Source organism: Apostichopus japonicus, chromosome 7 (genome assembly GCF_037975245.1).
Source record: "Apostichopus japonicus isolate 1M-3 chromosome 7, ASM3797524v1, whole genome shotgun sequence".
Classification (NCBI taxonomy): domain Eukaryota; kingdom Metazoa; phylum Echinodermata; class Holothuroidea; order Aspidochirotida; family Stichopodidae; genus Apostichopus; species Apostichopus japonicus.
In genome coordinates, this window is record NC_092567.1 from 21786318 (window position 1) to 21807211 (window position 20894).

At 37.5% G+C, this 20894-nt stretch overlaps 1 protein-coding gene across 2 annotated transcripts; it reads left to right on the plus strand.

Annotated features, from left to right (window-relative positions):
* The first annotated feature begins 563 nt into the window (after window positions 1–563).
* On the plus strand, window positions 564–19610 carry LOC139969738 (phosphatidylserine synthase 2-like). Of its 2 annotated transcripts, none has more exons than XM_071974949.1 (11): window positions 564–714; window positions 2205–2358; window positions 4346–4447; window positions 7708–7858; window positions 9813–9950; window positions 10821–10871; window positions 11701–11814; window positions 13105–13223; window positions 14080–14194; window positions 15001–15146; window positions 16212–19610. In XM_071974949.1, exons 2-11 carry the CDS (start codon window positions 2207–2209, stop codon window positions 16606–16608), a joined length of 1485 nt encoding a protein of 494 aa, XP_071831050.1. In that variant the 5' UTR covers window positions 564–714; window positions 2205–2206; the 3' UTR covers window positions 16609–19610. The 2 variants fall into 2 exon arrangements, with proteins under 2 accessions (XP_071831050.1, XP_071831049.1); XM_071974948.1 differs by lacking the exon at window positions 564–714 and adding an exon at window positions 794–1494.
* Window positions 19611–20894: the final 1284 nt, after the last annotated feature.

A 20894-nucleotide genomic window follows, 5' to 3' on the forward strand; every position in this document is an offset into this window, starting at 1 on the left:
GCTACGCAAGGGAAACTTCAGGTTTCAGATATATCATCAGTGCAAACTTATCCCTGTTGTAAAACCTAGTTTCCTCTGAGAGTAACAAGTAAGTAGAACTTGGAAGTTGGGAATTTCTTTCAGCCATTGACGTGGAATTTAGATTGCTACTGCGTGGTTAAGGAGTGAAATAATGCTTAATTAAAGTGTGCGGAAAAATCCATGCACTTTCCATGGATATGTAGAATGTGGGAAATATGCATGATCCTATTGTACGTATATATACTGCATCCCAACATTTTTGAAAGCTATATGCCAGAGTTTTACCGGTAACATTGTTCAGTCCATTACAAGAATTTCATCACATATTCAAGCTCAAATGAAACTAGAATGCGTGTTTCATTGTCTGTACCTTTAAGCAATGGAAAGATTGCCTCCATCTTAAAACATTGACACAAGTACTCTGTACTCCAAGTTTTTGCCAAAAAAGTTTCCACAAATTTTTCAAGACGCCAACGTAATATGACCTTTGACCGGTAACAATCAGCTGTTTTGCTTGGGTTGAAAATATTTATTTCGCATGGTAAATAAGGCAAACACTGCATCGTTGTCGTCCCGTATATCTTTGCCACAACAGTCGTACGTAAAATAAAATCGTGCAAGCGCTTTTAGCGGAACCATACGTTCACATGTTTGTTCTGGGTAAACTTGAACGGAGCTAGTACGTGTAACAAGGTATGTCAGAATTTTAACGTATTTCCTTTGTTATGAATGGTAACCTTGCATGCTCTGTATAAATGTTACCTTTAGATGGTTAAGTGAGCTTAATAGGAAGAGCTCACGTGTTAGCTAAAAGTTATTTTTACCGATATATGCGATAAGACTCAAGCCGTGAAGGGGGCGTTCTGAGTCACTTTAGTGTAACACTAACTTAACCAGGTGTTACACAAAGTACTATAACAACGTCTTATTAATAATTGGAGTAGACATACGCTAAATAAAAACCAAATTTATACTTGGTCTTGCATCAGTGACTCAGTCTACCTGATTTCCATTCAGAGTGTTGAACTTGGATTTTGTTAACGATAGCTCACAATTAGCATTTTATCATAAAAACATACACTGGTTAGACTGGATACACAAACTCGCTAGGCATAGGCCGCCTCACTGACAGTGACAGCAGGAAACTGAAGTACGTTAGCCTCTATGCCAAAATAATGTTGCAAGCATCCTGAGTTGAATACACCAGGACTGGCAGGAGCTCTAACTCTTAACTCATCAATAGGAGGAAGTCATTTGTCAAATGTGGTTTCATCAGTATGTATTACGCCTAACCACAAGCCTAACACTAACTGTACAAATAGATATTTCTGAACTTGACCAGTTTGTTTACAACACTGCATTTGACTAAGTTTGGAATTGACATCCAGTGAAGGATTTTGATGTAAAAGGAGGCTTACGGCAACATTAGTATTATGGAGATTCGACAAAAGATCTATGAAAGCTTAATGTCGGGTTAGTGTATCTTCATTGCATCTTTCTTGATACAATTTTTCATAAGACTCTAGTTGGAACATGTGTTGTGCACAATATTCTACTTTGTTTATCCTATTGTGTATGTTGTACTAGGCCTATAGATCTTATTAATTTAACTTAATTTGTGATTGCTTTGATACATCGTCATTCAAAGGTAATGATTATGCTTTGTACAGTAGATGTAGCTTCTCTGTTATTATCAGTGTATCACCAGAGTAATTAAATATCATTGATGACATGTATACTTGTATCCATGTATAAAGGATTATTTTTAATACACTCATTTTGCTTTCGTCCATGGCAGTCTTCAACATAATACAAGACATCACACTTTATCTTTTTTTTCTATTCATGTAGTATAGTCTAGACCTGTGTAACTTCATTTGTAACTTCATTCAGATCCAACTTTACTCAGTCCTGTATAAATGTACCAGGAGTTTCAACAATATAGGCATATTTCTATTCTTACATGAATCTATAATTATAATTATATAATATTATAATTTATTTGTACTTTTTATATGGTACCATTTTCTTTTTAGGATGTATACATTTGTTCTTCAGAATTAATAATGTTAAGGCACAGTTAGTATCTAATTTACCTTTGGGCAATTGTTATTTCCATTTAAATAAGCCAAGGAACATACATACTTTGCATTATTATTTGTTATGTTTATTATATTTGACAGCAATGCCAGCCCACACCAGCGACCTACAGACCCCCTCTGCATATGAGCAGGAGGAAGAATCGACTGAGAGTGAGGAGGATGGGCAAAGAGATGAAGTACCCCACTCGGTAAAAGTGACAAGGGTCATCGATGATGGAACACAGAGTTTCTTTTGGTAAATTCTCATTTCATAGCTTTTAACTTAATCATTTGTATATGGTTGCTTACCAGTCAAAACGTCCCTTTACCAAAACGTCCCCGTACCAAAATGTCCCCGCTTTTGGTCAAAATGTCCCCGTAAGTTTTTCAGTGAATTAACGAATTAAGAAAAACAAAAACTATTATACAAGAGGAATTAAAAAAGAATTTGGATGCGTATACTTTACAATATATATATCTATATCATATTTTAAATTGAGTGAAATCACTTATCGTTTATTAAAATTTTGTCCGCCCTCATAACCGGCACTTCCCACTCTTAAAAACTGTGTTTTCAACCTAAACTATACTTATTCTTACTCTTTGATTTGAACTAAAAACATCCACACTTGCATTCCAACTGATTATAAAAGCGGGGATGTTTTGACTTACGGGGATGTTTTGACTGCAGGGACGTTTTGGTAAAGGGACGTTTTGACTGGATACCATATGGTTGAAGGCCCAAGGCTCATGAGCTTTCTTCTATGTACATTTACACTGCAAATTAGATACTAAATTCTTGTCCAACAGCCAAACAGGATAATGTATCCTGCTGCTACCAACAGGTTATCAACACAAAGATAACTCATTCATACCTAGGCTATCATTATAAATTAAATTCAGTGAAATTCTCACTGTTCAGACGACATGAAAAGAAATTCCCATTTAGTAAGGTGGGTCTTGGAGTCCTTTCCCAGAAAAAAAAGGAAAAAAAGAATTTTACACTTCAAATGGGGCATTATGAGGTATATAAAGGCTATAAATTAGGTCAATAATTAGGTCTAAAGTACATGCCAGGTTCTGCTAATAAATAAATTGAATAATTTCTGTATGGTTGATAGGGAGTTTTCACCCCCACTTGCCGTACCCCTAGATATATGGAACTGGTTATACTGTAGCTCCACACTATTCAGCTATGTAGAAAAGTTTTGCTGTAATTGTCTATGTAGAGCCTAGAGGTGGGGTGGACACTTTTATGTTGTCACATTGTAATGGAACCCTCAAAGTTAATACTACTACCATTCTAATCTTTGGTTGAATTCTGTAAAATTAATAGTTTGCAAAAAAACTGTTTGCAAGTTACTGTTGATTCAACACTTCTCCCTTTCCTAATAAATTTGAGGCTGTCATGCTTATTTTATCTGGTTAATTAAAACTCTCTTGTATGTTTGTAATTAGTGTAATGTATATTTTGTTTAATGGCCACTGGGCTTGTGATGAGATGATAAAATATTTTCAAGTCCGTCAAGTATCAGATAATGATTATCCCTTTGCTTTGTTTCATATCTTAAAAGATTTGCTTTCAACTAGGAGAGGTATACTATATACTACTATATACAGTATATACTATATAGAACAATCGACTTATTCTAGTGTTGTGAACTTATAAACCAGAGTTTGAATATCAGTGAATCCACTTTTGGATTACACTTTTACTGAACTTACTCGACATCTGAATGGGAAGGCATATGTTCGCTCGATCATGTTTCAAATTCAGTTAGAAGCAGAGGTAGCAAAAATAAAAGCTAAGAAGGACTCAAATTCTGGCCATATTTGATAATTTGTAAAGCAGTGGAAATAAAGATAGCCCCAGCATGTAAGTATAATCCATTCGATGAGTTTTGTTGGCATAATAACTAAGCAATTAGATGTGGGGGGGGGGGGGCGGTGTAGGTTGTGGATTGGGTGGAGTGAGTGATTGGATAGAAAGGGGTGGAATGGGCTACCACTTTTGTATACAAATGTTGTTGTGTAACAAATGAAAATTAATGCGTAAAATAAAGACAACCAACAGGAATGTTATAGTTTCTTTTTAAAGGCTGCTAAATACTACAGGTAAACGATTATATATCCCCAAAAAAGCCTGAAAATCTTACTATTACATGACCTGTGTCAACTTAAGATATTTAAATGTTTCAATTGTCTACAGTTTTATAGTTTTGCTTTTATATCTTTTCTTACAGGAGAACTCATTCCGTCACTGTCCTTATTTGTATGTTGGCTGTTTTCCTCTACGTTGCTCTGATCGAAGAACCAAAGAATGACATTAATTACAATACCAAGAGGTTAGTAAGATACATCAAAGTTTAAAAGATTACCTGCATTGTAAAGGGGTCTCTTATTCTCCTCTTTGCTATAAGCAATGGTGACCTCATCAAAGTTGCCCTCCTCCACTCACCAGACCCCATTAAGGAGCCGGTTACAATACCTTTAAGCCTGGCATTGTTAGACGGGTCATTGCAAAATTTATTGCTTAGCCATTGACATTCTATGGAATACTAAAATTACGTTTAATACAGGAATTCTTCGCAGATGAGTTGAAAAAAGGTTGAAATTATACCTGTTTTTAAAAAATGATCATCCACCTGCTTATTGAAATTATTACTCGATATCTCTGCTCCCATGTTTTTTAGTTTTCAATGTGCATTCAGAATGTTCTCTTTAGACTTGTTGTAACAGTACAGCAAGATGAGTATGGGTGCTACTACAGAGAGTAAATTTAATAAGTGTTCAAATTTCGTGAAGCAGTTTTGAAGCCTCTGAGCTTTAATTCCTTTACTTACACTATGGTTTCTATGTACAAAAAAATTGCTATGCATCTTTTGAACTTGTGTAGTAAATTGACCATTTTCCATAGCATTTTTGCGATGCGATGCTGGATAAATGATTCTGTGAAGTAGAACTTCCCCTGGTATGAGTATACAAGGCTGTGAGCAATAATAATAAAGTGGCCACTTATAACGCCCCATATGTGTCAACTTGACACTCCGGGTCATGAGAAATATTTTAAATTATACAGTACAGACTCGGCATGAAATGTAAAGTAGCAAAATAGAGTTGAACAAACATAGTTGACAAAAAGGAATGTTTTCAGACTTGTAGTGGGTGAAGGACCTTTCTTGCAATAGTGCAAGTACTGTACATAATTTTGCAGTTGGTTCCTACACTACTATGGGCACTACAAATAACTATGGCACCAGTGTCTATTAAACTTCTATAAATCAGACATGTCTCAAGTACTAGTATGAGTACACAGTACAGATCCACAAGGCAGAATGTGAGGACAGGTAGAAGATTAGTACATGTATAGGACTCATATACATAAGTCATGTTGTATCCTGCAAGCAGTAACTCGCGAAGAAGCCTCATTGGCTTATCAAAGCCGCAAGCTGACTGAAGTCAGTCTCTTACATTCATATTTAACATCCATGATTATGAATTGTCAATTGTCAACAACTCTGTAACTGGATGACATATATATTAATCTTGGAGTGACTCGAACCAGGGACTTTATGATTGAAAGGCACCGGCGTTAACCACTGAGCTAACACTCCTATGTGACTCTGACATGTGACTTTGGACTAATGATATTAAGTAATCTCTCCACTAGAGATCCACATGGTTAATGCATGCAGTTTGAACTTTGTCTAAGCCAAATAGAAGCTTAACTAGTATAGCGCATGGCTGGCTACCTTAAAGTCACATTGTGAATGGGTTTTTTTTTTGTTCAGTCCAGAAATACTCCTTTTAAGCTGCTCTGTCTGGTTTTGTTTGGTACAGGTGTATCCTAAAGTTTGTGGAGTGTAATTGACTACTTTATGGCATTCTTGAGCTTTCATTGACCCCAAAAGCCAACAATATATATATTTAAAAATATAAAAGTAAAAGAATGATATAAATAGTTAAGAAGGAGACAGAGATATTTTAAACACTTTAAGATAGAAATTCATTATATCGCGATGGACCGTGGGATTTATTGATCGACTCATTATTGACCAATTTGACCCACAGAGCACATTGGCTTCGGAAGGTAAGGGGGGAGGGGGGGGGGAGTCGATCTCAATATTTAGCAACCGAATACTTTATGATTCCTGTTTGCATTTAAAGTTTTGTCACTAAGACATTTCAGCATAGTACATGTCACATGCTAATTGTAAATTTGAGAAAATTTGCACGTTTCTTTGAAACTACAAAGTAACTGCAATTTTACAAGAGTACTACACTACATTGTAGCAACAAATATAAGTTTTTCTGAATACATAACATGGCATTTTTATCAAATTTTTTGTTAGGATGATTGACATTAGAATGTTTAACACAATTTCCTGGGCGACTATTCCTCCCAGTTCATCCCCCTCCCCTCCCCCTGAGGAATGCTGCACAAACCAGTCACTGCCTCTCACATATGCTAAATCCCAGGGGAAACCCTGCATCACATAGTCAGATAAAACGTATCAGTCATGTATGATGCAGGGATTGTAAAACTAAGACCAGTCGCATGGAACTAAGTACTTCAGTGCAGTTTAAAAGCTTAATACGAATGTATATTAAACTATATACCACCATTCCGACCTTTATCCTTCCAAGTACAGTATATACTGTAATTTGGGAATTAAGTAAAAACAAATAGCGGTGTTTACTTGTTGGCTAATGTTTACTCTGTTTACATATTTGGCTTTGATGTGGGGGAGTAGATAACTCCCCAAGGTTAATGGTAGTCTGCAATTAGTTATCCAACCAAATAAGTTGAAAGATTATTTTTAGTTAAAATACATATCTGAATCAAACCGTGCTGCTCGCTCGTAAAAAAAAAAGGGAGTTTGAGAACCATGCATAATTTAAAGAACCGTTATCAGATGTCAGCTCTGTGTAAGGTTCTCAGGAATAATGCCGTAAGATTAAGGCTTGCGAGTTTGTGTGTGATATTAAACAGTTTGAGGCTTTCTGTAAACATGGCTTGTCAGAAGCACAGACAGTGCTCAATGAAACAAATACGTTTCGTTTTCAAATTGTGTACATAGCATGATACCAATTCCGTGCGACGATGAACAGGACAAACTTGCAATGGTTGTCTGGTCGTCTGAGACAACCAAATTTCTGTTTGGGATACCAAACTCTGCCTTGGAGGTTGTCCAGTTTTGCTGACTTGTAAATGTGCCCGAATGTCAAAGCAGTCGGAGAAAGTCTGTGAGTGCCGTCTTGGGCAAAGAGAAAAGAATGTTTCTCACCTTAGCTCCAACCAAGGTGGCTGAGGGCGGAGGGCTGAGGGCTTAGTTCAGTGGGGATACCCTCCATGTTTAGGAATATCATTTCCCATCATCCCTAGGGATCTGTGAATGGCAAAGGGGTTGAGGACTTAGGATGTAAGCTCAAGAATGACGGTTGTGTTGTCTTCTCCTTTAAGTAGCAAATAAACGTTAACTTTGACAGCAAAGCTTAGTCATAGATCTTTGAGAAAATGATTATTCATATTTCGTTAATATAATAATCCGATTCAGATTAATAATATTTGTTTTCTCTGTATGTTTCTTTCTATCTTTACCAGAGGTATTCTAGCATGCATTGTTGCCTTTTGTCTTTTTGGAATGACACAAGCCAAAGATGGTCCCTTCACCCGACCTCACCCTGCCTTCTGGAGGCTCGTCCTCTGTCTCAGTGTGGTTTACGAACTTGCCTTAGTCTACATGCTCTTCCAGGTAACGTTTAACAGGCCATTCGTTAAAGCAGCTTTTGGAATTCATTTTAATATTAAAAGTCTTTATCATACTGGATATTAAACTTCATAAAATTGTGTTTCATTTAATAACGTCACTAAGTCTAATTTTGTTTCAAATAATGAAGTAAAATTGTGTGCAATATACTACCGTTTTGTATATATATTTATATGTGTGTGTGTGGTTAATCTGAAAAGTGTCTAGACAGAAAAATTATTCTCCCTGGAAAAAAGTCATTAATTACTCAATCATTTAAGGAAAAGAATACAGGTCTACAAGGATGTGAATAAGGATAAATACAGACTGCAAATCATAGAGGCACACTTCCTTGTCTGCTGCTGTGTCCTCGGAAAGTTAACAGGGAGTGTGATGTAAAATTTCTAGATAAATATTTGTTGTCCTTTCAAATTCAATCACCCCTCCCCTCCCCCACCCCCACCTTTCTGCAATTTTCAGAAAATAGTTTTGTTGTAAAGAGTCATTGCTTGAGCTGGTAAATTTTAGGAGACAAGTGACTTGAACGAAGTGTTTTCACAGCCTTTCATTGTCATACATGCTAGCCTAAGCTGTCATTGACTTAGTGCAGTGACTGGAGAGAACGATTCAGTGAGACCCAGGAAATGTACTGTTAATGACTGAATGGATGGCAGACTCGTAACTTGATTTGTTGTACTTGTAGTACTGGTCTTGTAGTACAGTTGCCCGTACTCTATGTCATGCGTTTGTACTTTGTGCGTTGTAGAAATCTATCAGAGAGGAAAGTACAAGATCCTCATTAGTACAAGATTAACATACTCATCCTCGTGTCTTGCACTCTGCCCACTCAATACTTGTGCTGGTACTCTTACCAAGGGATATTCTACTCGTACTGCACTGTACGTACTGGCAGGGAATCACTTATCCAGTGTTGTATCGCAAAATGCTAAAGAAAATTTGACAAATTGCTATATAAGTGTAAAGATGTAATAGCAGTTTTTGCAAACACAGAAACAATAGTATTTTATAAGAGAAACATCAGAGCCATGGCAACCACTAGGCAATATTTGAACACTAAATTATTCCATGCCATGACTACAAGCTTTAGCCATCCTGTTTACAGACATTTTATGTGTGCAGTCTTCTGTAACTTAGGTTGATGGGTACCAGCAAAATAGATTTTATTTGTGAATAATTCTGTAAAAGGCTGCCATGACTTGAAGTGGTTTGAATTCTCTGGTGCATGAGATACGAGGTGTATTGATGTGTAGTTAATTTGATGTGTAGAGCTCTATCCATCTATAAGCACACAAGACAAATTAGTACTGTATCTGTTTTTTGTTGTTGCTTATGCTGAAATCTGCTGGCTGAAATTGCTGTGTTGCTCCATGTTCATATAATTTGGAATACTGTATATAGTTAATGTACAGACTAATTCATTCTATTTGTCGGTACATTTGTTCTTCCACAACTACAAAACATGTTGGATATAATATTAGATAAGATTGAACATTTATTATTTAGGAAAAGCAAAGAATAAGAAAGTAAATATGGTGATTGTTTATACATATAGTTTAGACGATTTGGGAGGGGGAGGGTTGACAAAAATTGTATCCCTTTTGTTTGGGGTGGGGGGTGGGGGAGGTCAGGAAGTAGTGTTTATTGAGGGGGTAAAGAGGGAGTAACATTACTTTCCCATAGAATCCTTGTTATTCTTTGTGAAATGTCCAGTGAGGTTTCCAGCAAACATCTTGTGCTGACGGATGGTTAAGAGGGTGGGGGGGTGGGGGAGCAGAGAGGAGGAGGAGGATGTGAGGGGAGCTCATCTTATTTTACATAATCTGTCAAGATTTCATGCAATATTTGATACAGCTTGCATATATATCCCTTATCTTTTCATCTCAGTTGAATAGTATTTTCCCAAATATAACTTTTTTTTTTTTTTAATCTACATTTACAGAGTCTCGATGATGCTCGACAGCTGATGAAACACTTTGACCCAGAGTTGGGTGAACCCCTCCCTGAACGTTCATACGCAGAGGATTGCAGATTCTATGACCCAGAACCACATCCAGATGGGCACTTCCATAACTTCTGGGTGAGGCTGGTCGATATATAAAAATATAGTGATAATGATTAGATTTGATGATTTGTGATTTTTGTGGAAAATTCATTTTCAGAATAGATGGATCCAATTTAAGGTATGTTTCTATTTTTTTTTTAAATTGAACTTGAGTCAAGTTTGGTACTTGAATCTATTTAACAAAGCTGGTGATTATATTGGTTTAATAGTTAAAAATTCATTCACAGATAATGAAGGAAAGAATTTTCAACTTTCTTCTTGCATGTGAAAAGTGTCCTTTGAGAGAACTGATAAATGTGTATAGTTGGTCAAAATCAGGACTTCTTGTTGTTTAACATAACGACGTACGCTAAAAGTTCGTCAGTGTTACCCACAAAGTTTAGCTGCTACAAAATTGCTAAGATATTTCAAAAGTACCTTCCTGGCTGCTTCTGACCCCCCAAACTATATTCCCAGAAATTGAGGGCGTGCTTCAATTATACCATAAATATGTCTCAGTGAGGTATAGATGCTTTGAGGGTGGCAGTCAAACGCTCGTTGAAATCTGAGAATCAGTGACCAGTATTTGACTTTCAAGCAAATTTGGCGGCGATACTGATGACCTTGTAAGCTGAGCATGTGCTTCCAAGCTTCCTTGGACTGACAATAGGGGCCATTTCATAGGGTGTGCTAGCAGGGTGCCTGCTGGGGTCCATTTTGAAACAAGATGCTCATAAGAGTCTATTAAAGGTACAATAGAATGTTGTTTGAAATGTAAACAATATGTTATCACATTATTTGCAGCCTTGGGGGAGAGGGGGCCTCCCAGTTGTCTCACATATCACATTTTGAAGTTTAATATGTTCACAAATCATAACAAATACATTTTCTCTTTTATCCTTTCAGGAAAAATGCGATGTATTCATTTGGGGTCATCTATTCGGCTGGTGGGCGAAGGTGAGTAAGAATTAATTCATTAAATTGAAATACTAATCTTCTGCTACCGACGTTTGTTTGTCCAAGCGAATGTTTTCTTTACCCACAACGGCAACTGCAAAGTATTAGAGTCAACTGGTCAAAAAGCTGACTTGCTTGGGTTTGAAACACTAGTCGGCATACAATGTTAACAGAGTACAACCAAAAGTCAACATCTGTGGATACCCTTTTATTTTCGAGAAAAGCGGATGTAGTCTGTTCGTTATCAACAGCTATAGTCTGTTGACTCTACAGCCTAGGTTTCCTGGTAAGAAGTACCAGCAATCCATTTTGTAAGGTTTGTGGTAGTTTTGAGGTAGAAATGTGGGTTGAATCATAGATTACCTCAGTGGCTAGATAAACTAAAATAATCATAGAAAATATCAATAAAATATCAATAAATCTGAGTATGGAGCTCACTTAAATTATGTGTTGTTTATGCAATGTTCTCATGGTTATTTCTTATCAATGATTAGGCCCAAGTAATTTGTAATGAAAGTATAAGGATGTCCAAACCCTATTATACAAAGTTCTAATGAATAGGAGTGATGCTTTAAAATTGACATGTTGAGAAAAGCAAAAACTAAGACCCTGTTGTCCAAGCAACAACCAGAAATAATCCTTTCCCCTTTCGTAATTATAGGCAGGTGTAATGTTTATCTAGGCACATACTTTAATTGGTCTTCATGTTTCTTTTACTAGACAGTACAGTTTTCTTATGCTCAAGTTCCATCTACTGTTAAGTGTTTTGCTACAACACAGTCAGTAATTTGTAGCTTTATAATATTGACATGGCTCCTCTCTTAAACAGATGTTGATGGTGCGAGATTATTGGTTGTGTAACGTCATCAGCATTCTCTTTGAGGTGCTCGAGTACACACTGGAACACCAGCTGCCAAACTTTGCAGAATGTTGGTGGGATCACGTAAGTGCACGATCTCATCCTAGTCTTATAAAAGCAACTGTATTTCTGTGATGTTGATGACTCTGTGGTATCAATAATATAAAATAACCCCAAAAATGTAATAAAAGCCCATATTCAATGAAATTATCAATTTGACTTGCTACCATTCATATCACAAAATGGAGAAATTGTCTTAAGGGTTTACGTATGTACCCAATTTATCTATTGGCACATTGTTTCTAAGTTCAGTAGAGTAATGTCTGAGTGACAACATTTATAGAATGAAAAACCATCATTAACTACTCCCTGGTAATTGATTAATTTTTATTTTGTGAAAAGTTGAATAGGCTGTGTTAGTTTAAGCAGCAGCTATCGGGTTAATTTTCAATTTCAAAAGAGCACAGAACGTTTTTTGGCAAGAACGGAATTTGAACCAGTGACCTTGGGATTACAGGTTTTTTTTTTTTTTTTGTGCCCTACCAAGTGAGCTATCCAGCCCTATCACTACCAACGAAAGAGACGTAGCTCCTTGCTTCAGATCTTTATCCCACAGCTTTTAATAAGTTACTAGTTGTAGCTCATTTCTCTTTGTTGTAATTTAATTTACCACTCTTTTAGTACAATTTGTTACCCAATAGGCTATGATTGATTGCGGTTGTCAACGTTTCTTGAGTTAGTTAGTCATAGCTCCCATCAATCAGTGACTGCCGTACCAGTGTTTAGTTTCAAACCGTATAGACTGTGCAATAATGCTGGGACAATATTCATCGAAAGTTCCCTGTGTGGTGTAATAATTTCTTGGCTCGTTGTTAATCAGTCCCAAGAAAGTTTGGTTATTCATTTATTAATCCAACTTTAACATGGGCAATCTATGCCATTTGACTCTTATGTTGGTTTTGTATATGACGATCAGTCAGTGTTTGATGAAATGCACTGTGACCCCTCTACACGTCTCCCCCAACCCCCACCCCCATTCACTTGAACATCCACCCTCCTACATTATGATTACCACAAATTGAAAGAAAGAAATCCAACCATCACTTTCGGCATTTATCATAGTGACATTACGATAAACATCTCTCCCCCCCCCTCCCCTCTCCCTAAGAGAGAAGAAAAGTCTGTTTGAGAGACATAAGGGTTTCAGAGTCGTGTCAGGGAGGCTGTACTCTTGTCAAAGTGTAATGCCGTATTGCTTCTAGATGATTAAACCTCTATACTCTCCATTGGTTTTCTTTGCGTATTTCCAAGCAATCATTAACATCTTCAATTTGCATAAACTTATGTCCGAATCTTCCGTATTTCCTGCTTCAGTGGCTCCTTGATGCTGTCATCTGTAACGGTCTCGGTATCTGGTTGGGGATGAAGACGCTAAACTATCTAAATGCCAGCACCTATCACTGGAGAGGTCTTTGGAGTATCAACACCTACAGGTGAGGTATCCATTCATAAGTATTTGAGGCAAAATTTGGGGGGAGGGGGGAGTGAAGGGAGGGGTTAAGGAATAATTCCAGTCAGATTTGTACATTGCAGTGCATATGGTGTTCATATGGTTGTTTGTATGGTTGAATTATCTGAATGCCAGCACTTATCACTGGAGGGGTCTTTGGAGAATCAACATGATGGGGGGTGGGGGTGGGGGAAGAAGGGCTAAGGAATAATTCCTGTCAGTGTTGTACATTGCGTTGCATATGGTGTTCGTACAGTTGTTCAAAATGAATGAGTGTATTATCTATCCTATGTCCTTCTGACCAGTATAAAGTATAATAGACAACTATTGTTGATTGTTTTTTATTGTTCTCATGTTCATTAATAGCTGGCCCTACCCGCATGCTCATTACTACATGATGATAATAACAGCATGAGGATTTTAATTATTATACAAACCTTCTACAAACCTTCATAACAAGGTATCATGGATTTATCGCCGTAAATCATCTTAGTCTGTAAGTAAATTAGTCTTCTTTGAATTTCAAAAATTGAATGATTCTACAAACGAATGACACTGTCCAAGATATTTTCCCCCAAAGTTTAACGAGCGAGTAATTAAAAACATTGGAATTGTCTCTCAACATTTCATCGATATTAATATTAATGACATGCAACTATGAAGCAAAAACTAGATCACTTAAGAAATTAACAAAGCTTTGAGTTCTTCATCACTTGAAAGGAGAATTGAACTGGTCGCGGTGATGATGTGATTGGTTGCTATGGGATTTAAGCTTGAAATATCATAAAGAAAGTTTTCTAACAATTAATGCGATGTCATAAAATTTTGTTCTCTTCCAGTGGTAAGCTGAAGAGGATGATGATGCAGTTTACGCCATACAGCTGGACAGAGTTTGAGTGGCATCCCACCGAGAGCCTCAACAGATGGATATTCGTCATTCTTTTGGTTTGTTTTGTAAGTTTAAGGCAAATTGTTGGGGTTTGGTTATGGATTAAAAGTTTTTGTTTTTCACTGCCCAGTTTTGAGCTTAATTGGCATAGCCAATGGAGTTAATGCCATGTTAAAGTGTCTGTCTATCCGACTGTCCATCTGTCCATGCATCAGTTTGTGCTTCGACATCAGCTGAAATCCTTTAAAATGCTTCTCCTCATAAGGTTTTGATCAGATCAGGATGAAAATTTGTGGAATTGGTCGGTTGATAAAAGGGACACAATATTTTGTATGAAGGATAAGACATCAAAGGGGTGAAATAATTTTGGAAAAGGAATCTTCTTTTACCTCCAAAGGAAATATTAACTATGGAAGTTACTGACAAGTTTCCATTAATCTGCAAGAATACAAGCACCAGTATCTCAAGTTGGTCTTTTGTAAGTTACTCACAGACGACACGGTGTTTGAATGACAGTAGCTTGTACAATTAAGTCACTTTGCAGAAAGTCAGTTGAGCCACAATATCGTTGATGCTATAGTATTTTGGTTTTCCAAATAACGAACGATCATGTTGCTAAGGACTTTGAATACACCACTATTTTCTTTCTTCATTCTGATGGGAATGTAAAGGTTTCAAAGGGACCACACCCCCATGTTAGGAACTTCATCTGGGTCATTTTTGAAACCTCTTCGGATATCAAATAAGATCTAGTTGGTTTTTCCTCTCTGACAGTGACACCAGGTCAAAGGTCAAACTGTTCTTGGCACCGATAGCAATTTGTCAAGATAGTTAAGTAATTTGTTTTCTTTTTGATTTTCTTCATCTACAGTTCCTGGTTGCAGAGTTGAACTGCTTCTACCTTAAATTTGTTCTCTGGATTCCTCCTCCACATTTCGTCAACTTTACCAGACTCATCCTTCTGGTTCCAGTCGGTGCAGTTGCTATACGCGAAGCCTATCAGTACCTGAATGATCCGTAAGTTTGATGTGAAAGTTTTTATCAGGCCAGACTTGATTTTTTATTCCTTGCCGGAGTGCAAAAGGAATCTTTGTGAGGATGATGGCGTGTATGTTGGTGCTGATAGTCGTAATCGATTAATCGCCAGTAGTAGTGATTACAATTTGGAAGTTTGATTAATCGCCATCAAAACCTAAGTTGCGATTACCGGACTACAAGCTAGCACTACACATAATCTGTTTTTGAAAAATAGCCTAAGCTATCAAAACAACACTGTAACAACTGTAGAAATGACAGTGATGAGGTCATAACTGTAATGGAGTAATCGCAGTAATTACGAGAAGAGCTATGCGATTAATCGACTACAAAAGAGAGAGTCGACTATCAGCACTAGTGTATGTATGAATGTGACACTTGCTTGTAAACACAGTAACTCAAAAGTTAATGGTGGTGTAACTTCATACTTGGAATGTGGATCCATCTTATTGAGTACAAGAAGTCTACTTTTCTTCTGTGAAGTTCAATGGTCATTTGAGGTCAAGAGAGGTCAAAGACTGAAAAAACTCTGTGAACACGGTAACTCAAAAGAAGTACATCTTTGTTGAACTTTATACATGGTATGCAGATTCAGTTTATTGAGTACAAACACTCTATTGAAATTGGTGGAGGTCAAAGGTCATTTGCAGTCAATATTAAGTGAAAGTTTAATATTTTGTAAACAGAATAATGCAAGAAGTACATCTTTCTTGAAGGAATCACAAAGCCATCTGGCTTTTTGGTTTCTTATTGGAGAGGAGGAGGTGGGGGGGGGGAGGTAGAAGGGTAGAGCTGATTAGGTGGTGGGAGAGAGGGAGGCATTCAACAGCAGCTGAGTTAAAGAAAACATCATGAAATGCATATTTGTGACTAGGTGTCAATGCATCAAAGCATGGCTAACCTAGTTTTATGTCTTGCGGTCTTTAAGGTAAGTACATATCTATTGCCACGGTTTCACCACTTAATTGGTAAGACACATTTGAAGCTAACCACTGAAAAATGTCAATTTTGAAAGCAATTCTTTTCTGCCTTCTTCACCAACAACAGAAATTGTAACAAACTTGGGCAACAAGCCTGGGTCGCCATAGCGATGGTGGTTACAGAGGTTCTCATTGTTTTGAAGTTCGACCTTCCGTTAGTGCTGATGGTTCCTCCCATGTCCGTTATCGTCTGCTGGACCATTTTCTGCCTGATACTCCTGACCTGGACAATCTGGTTCTTTTTCGTAAGACCCTATCGGAAATTCAAAAGGAAGCAGATGATGCAAGCCCAGAGGCCTTTCAGCAGGACATCCAAAAATACATTCTACAGGCAGATAAAAACAACGAACCAAGAAAGAGTCACAAAACAGGAGACGAACCCGAAAAGATCCGTCCAACCACGGACGACGACAAACGGCGGATATTCAACCAGATTAAGGAGCAGACTCTCAAACGGTGATTAGCGATTCGTCAACGTCTCAGAATATAGAACGTTCGAGAACAAAATTTGCTCTTCCGTGGTGCCATTTTTTAAAGTAATTCATGTCACTGATGTAAAATTATTTCAAACTTACCATTTTGTTACAGACGGCCTGTTTTGTATGAGATGCCAAGTCGTCGCGTTCCATGTTGGGATAAATCTTCAAATCATTTTTCATGAAATTATCGTCAAAGTCTTGGTTTCCATTTGAAGTGGAAGTTGAAGGTGAGATAGGAACGAAAGAGTTCTTATTTCTTGTCTCTGAAGCAAGCGGATGTGTAGAATACAGAGTCTTTGTGAGTTTACGTAAAATTAAAAGAAAAAGCTAGTTTCTTGAGCTAGGTTTATATATGCTCAACAATCAGACAAAAATTCTTCCACTGACTTTGAATGAAATGTGGACAAGCTTAGTCATCAAATTATGGGGTATGCAAAAGTTTTCTGTGGTTGCTGGATTTTTATCTACAAGTTGGAAATTTTTTTCTACAGTTTATGGTGCTTGCTGATGACCAAAGACCAAGCTAGCTTTCATGCATTCTGAACATCAGTTCTGAGGGGTAGGGGATCCATTGGGTCATCGCTCAGTCCTCGGGGGAGTGGTTTGGTCATGGGCCTGAATGTTGTGGACCGCTGCTTATGAGGACCTGTGCATAATGGCACAGAGGTTAATCCAGCAAATCCTGGTCCATGTCAAATTGATTGATATTTCTGATTAGCAAAAAAACACACCACTACTGGTCACAGAGTTTCTTCTAATAATATACCATCATTTAGAAATGTGATTAGTCACTGTTGTTTGGCGGTGAACTGGGTTTCTCAGAAAGTTAAGGTTTTGTAAAAGAAGGTTGACAGATTAAATCTGGTATATAAGCACTTGTAAGGTGACTGGCAGTGTGAGTACAGCAGCACAAAAAGGAGTACCAATTAAGAAAAGTCCCTCCCATCCTCACTCCCTCATAACGTAGATACACAATTTCAAAATGCTCGGAAGAAGAGTAAGAGTATAATGCATGAGGTTGGGTACAATTACTGGTAATTATGCTGGAATGTGTAAGAATTCCGTACAACAAGTCTGTGCTAAGTTGGTTCTCTTTTGACCTTCGGTTAAGAATCATCAGCTCTCTAGCCTAGAATGATACCAACTCCACCACTCCCCTACAGGTCTGTGGAGGCTTGATAGGCTAAATATATCCCATCGAGGAAAGATCCTTGGCCGATATAAGGTTACGAGGGATTCTTGCTGCTTGTATCTCAGGCGACCTGCTCCCTCTTTTAACACACAACATTGTCCTAATTAAGGGGGAACGTAAAATGGGTAGTAACCAGGTGAGTTAATTCACTTAAAACATCGAAAATTGGATCCCTGGGACAACCTCTAAGGATAGCTTTGTTTCTCTGATGAGAAAATTTTGTCTCGTAGAGCAATTACAACTCTTTATGTCGATCAACTCTGGGTAAAAGGCATGTGCTGACTTTTTCATCACTGAGACCTTGTCTTCACTACATCTTGAGTCAAGAACAGCCGAGAAAAGCGTTCCACTCCATAGTTTGAGGAAAAGAATGTGCTGTCTTGGAAATGTCCCTCTTTTTATTGTCAAGAGTGCAACATCCGTTCGAAAACACTTTTGACATCCCTATGGTGCATTTACTTTGGTTGTGCTATTTAAAAGACAATTGACATGTGTGTAAATCAACATGATTTTACACCGTGTATCCACAAGCTGGTTGATTTGCAATCCTATATCTTTTTCAACTAATTTTTATTCTATCCAAAGTAATTTATTGAATGCCCATTGTTTTTCTTTTTTTTTCAAGTTATTCAAATTATTGCTTTTTTGGTGGGGGGTGGGGAATTTTATTTAATGAAGTGCTGTCTAGCACATGTAACAACCTTGCCAATTATTATTTTTTACTTTCAGTCAATTTCAACAGACTTTAATAGACTCTTGTATGAATTGTAAGAGTCGGGCAGGGGAACGGGGAGGGGAGAGACTCCCCTCCCCCTTTGGAAGACTACTGAGCCCCCTCTTAATCTCCATTACGTTTTACAAATAGTTCATATGTATCACAGTATTTGTGACCCTCCTAAAGTTATTGCTGCCCCTCCAACTCAGAATTTATAGGGCTTTCTGTGCATAAGGTTAATTGCTTGGGCTTTGCATGAAACTTGGACCTACCTTGTGTACAAGTAAAATTTAGAAAAACTTTAAATTTTAGTTTATAGTAATATTGTACTATGTTTGCTTTGAATAAACATCTCAAATTTGTTTTGTTTTTGGCTGCACATTTTAAAGATTTCCTTCGTAGGTTTGTTGTTCTGTTTCTCATTTATTTGACAAAACTGGGATTTGGTATTCATGGTTTAGGAAGAGGTCAGATTTATCTATGAAAAATATTAATCAAAGATTGAGTTGCTGGCAAACGTGACACTAATTTGTATGCTCCTAAAACTCAAGGTTTTTACGTTTAAGTTTCACTGCGAATCTCATTATTATGATATAAGCATTATCAATGCATATTGGTGGATAATTTTGCATACATATGGCCATATCCATTGTTAATTAAAACAAGGTTATGAAATTGATTATTAAAAAATTGAATAATTTTGATGGTATTCCTTTAAGTAATTTTCTGGGTGATATGTACTGCCAATGGTGTCATACATGGTACATGAAGATAACTTCAGGGGGAGTGGGGAGAGGGGGTGTGGATAGTTACTCGTTTTTATTAAAATCCAGGTGAAATTTGTGCTATAATTTGACAGCTGTACCCATGAAAATCTGGTCTGTTGAGGTGGGTGGGCGGGGAGGGAGAGGAACTCGCCGATTGACATGTTTGATGATGGTGTGGGTGAGTATAGTAATCATAATTGTTGATGTTAAGAGAAATCTTGGAGCAGCTGATAATGTGGTATCATGAAAATGTTTAGTTAACGAGCTGTTTAGTTAACGAGCTGTAATAAATCACAAATGAGAAAAACATGAATCAATTCACTTAAACAGTTTCATTTTGTTGTGTCATGTTTTCTTTGACCTTTCCCTGAATATTCCGGAAAATGTGAGGTGATTAAAACAAAATAAAAGAAAACTGTTAGCAAACTGCTTATCCACTAGAGAGCCTGTGTAGGAGAATGTGTATGGGTACGTTGGTCTTACATTTCGATCCTAGCAGGATCTTCTTCAAAGGCTAAATGACAAGTGATTAAAACAAGATAGAGAATTCCACTGAAAACTGCAGGACTTGCTGGTACCTTATTATGACATGAGTGACTGCAACTCTTTTTTCCCCGGTACCTGTGCAGGGTTTTATAAAGGAAGGGTGTGGGCCCAGGGGGGTTGTTGAAGCCAACTCCTGCGGTGTAGAGGGTCTGGGATCCCTGGCCCCTGCCCAACCAGGAAACATTAAATTTACCAGTGTAAATTAGTGTATTCTGCATAAAGCATAATTTCAAGCATCAGTTAAGTTCATTTTTAGGTCTAACTAAATTGCAAGGTTAGCTCATAACTAATTTTGGCCTCAGGCTACAAACGAGCCTGCCTCCCTCCCTTAATCCCGCATCTGCGCTACCATCATCATATGAAGCTGAAAAACAACTCCCTGGCTGAATACATAAGGCCTACTTTGTGTTGTTTCACTATGAAAAGGTGAACCCTGCCGCCTTTGGTCCATTTCCCGTTAACCGCAGTACAGTTTTATGGTCTCCTGCCCCCAGCTTCTATAAATGCATAGGTTTGAGGCCTTTTTTAGGGAATTTATTATGAAATAGCAATGAATGGTTATAGTCGTTTTTAACACTTCTAAATGGCTGCTAGATTCATATCCGTCCTTGTTGCATTGGCTCGAGACTAGACTGCACGGCACGGATGAACGCACGGCAAAATTTATTACCATTATAAGCCCCATTTAAAGACACATTAAATCATAAAAGTGATGTTGTCTTTAAGTCTAGATAGAAGTTCTCACTAGCTAAACGCTACCCATCACCGGATAGTAGCTGACAAGTTGGCCTTTCTTGGCACCATCAATTTTCGTATCATGTCGGCCATGCAGATTTTTGCTATCCGAGCTGATGATGCTCTTCAAGATGCAAGCAACAAGAACCAGATCCTGATTGATAACGTATTAAGAAAGATGTTTTCCTACTGCATTTTGACACTCTTCCTGAGATAGGAGAACAACATGGCGGTTTGATATAGACTTTAAAAATTCAGCGTATTGCCCGAATTTTCACCCCCCCCCCCCAAAAAAATGAAAAACACATTGCAAATT

What these genes read in the sequence shown, in the direction of transcription:
- LOC139969738 (XM_071974948.1), top strand. Translation starts at nt 1,455, where the DNA reads ATGGAGATTCGACAAAAGATCTATGAAAGCTTAATGTCGG. An exon ending in ATTAATTACAATACCAAGAG is followed by an intron (nt 4,448 to 7,707) that starts GTTAGTAAGATA and finishes TATCTTTACCAG; the next exon opens with AGGTATTCTAGCATGCATTG. An exon ending in TATCAGTACCTGAATGATCC is followed by an intron (nt 15,147 to 16,211) that starts GTAAGTTTGATG and finishes CACCAACAACAG; the next exon opens with AAATTGTAACAAACTTGGGC.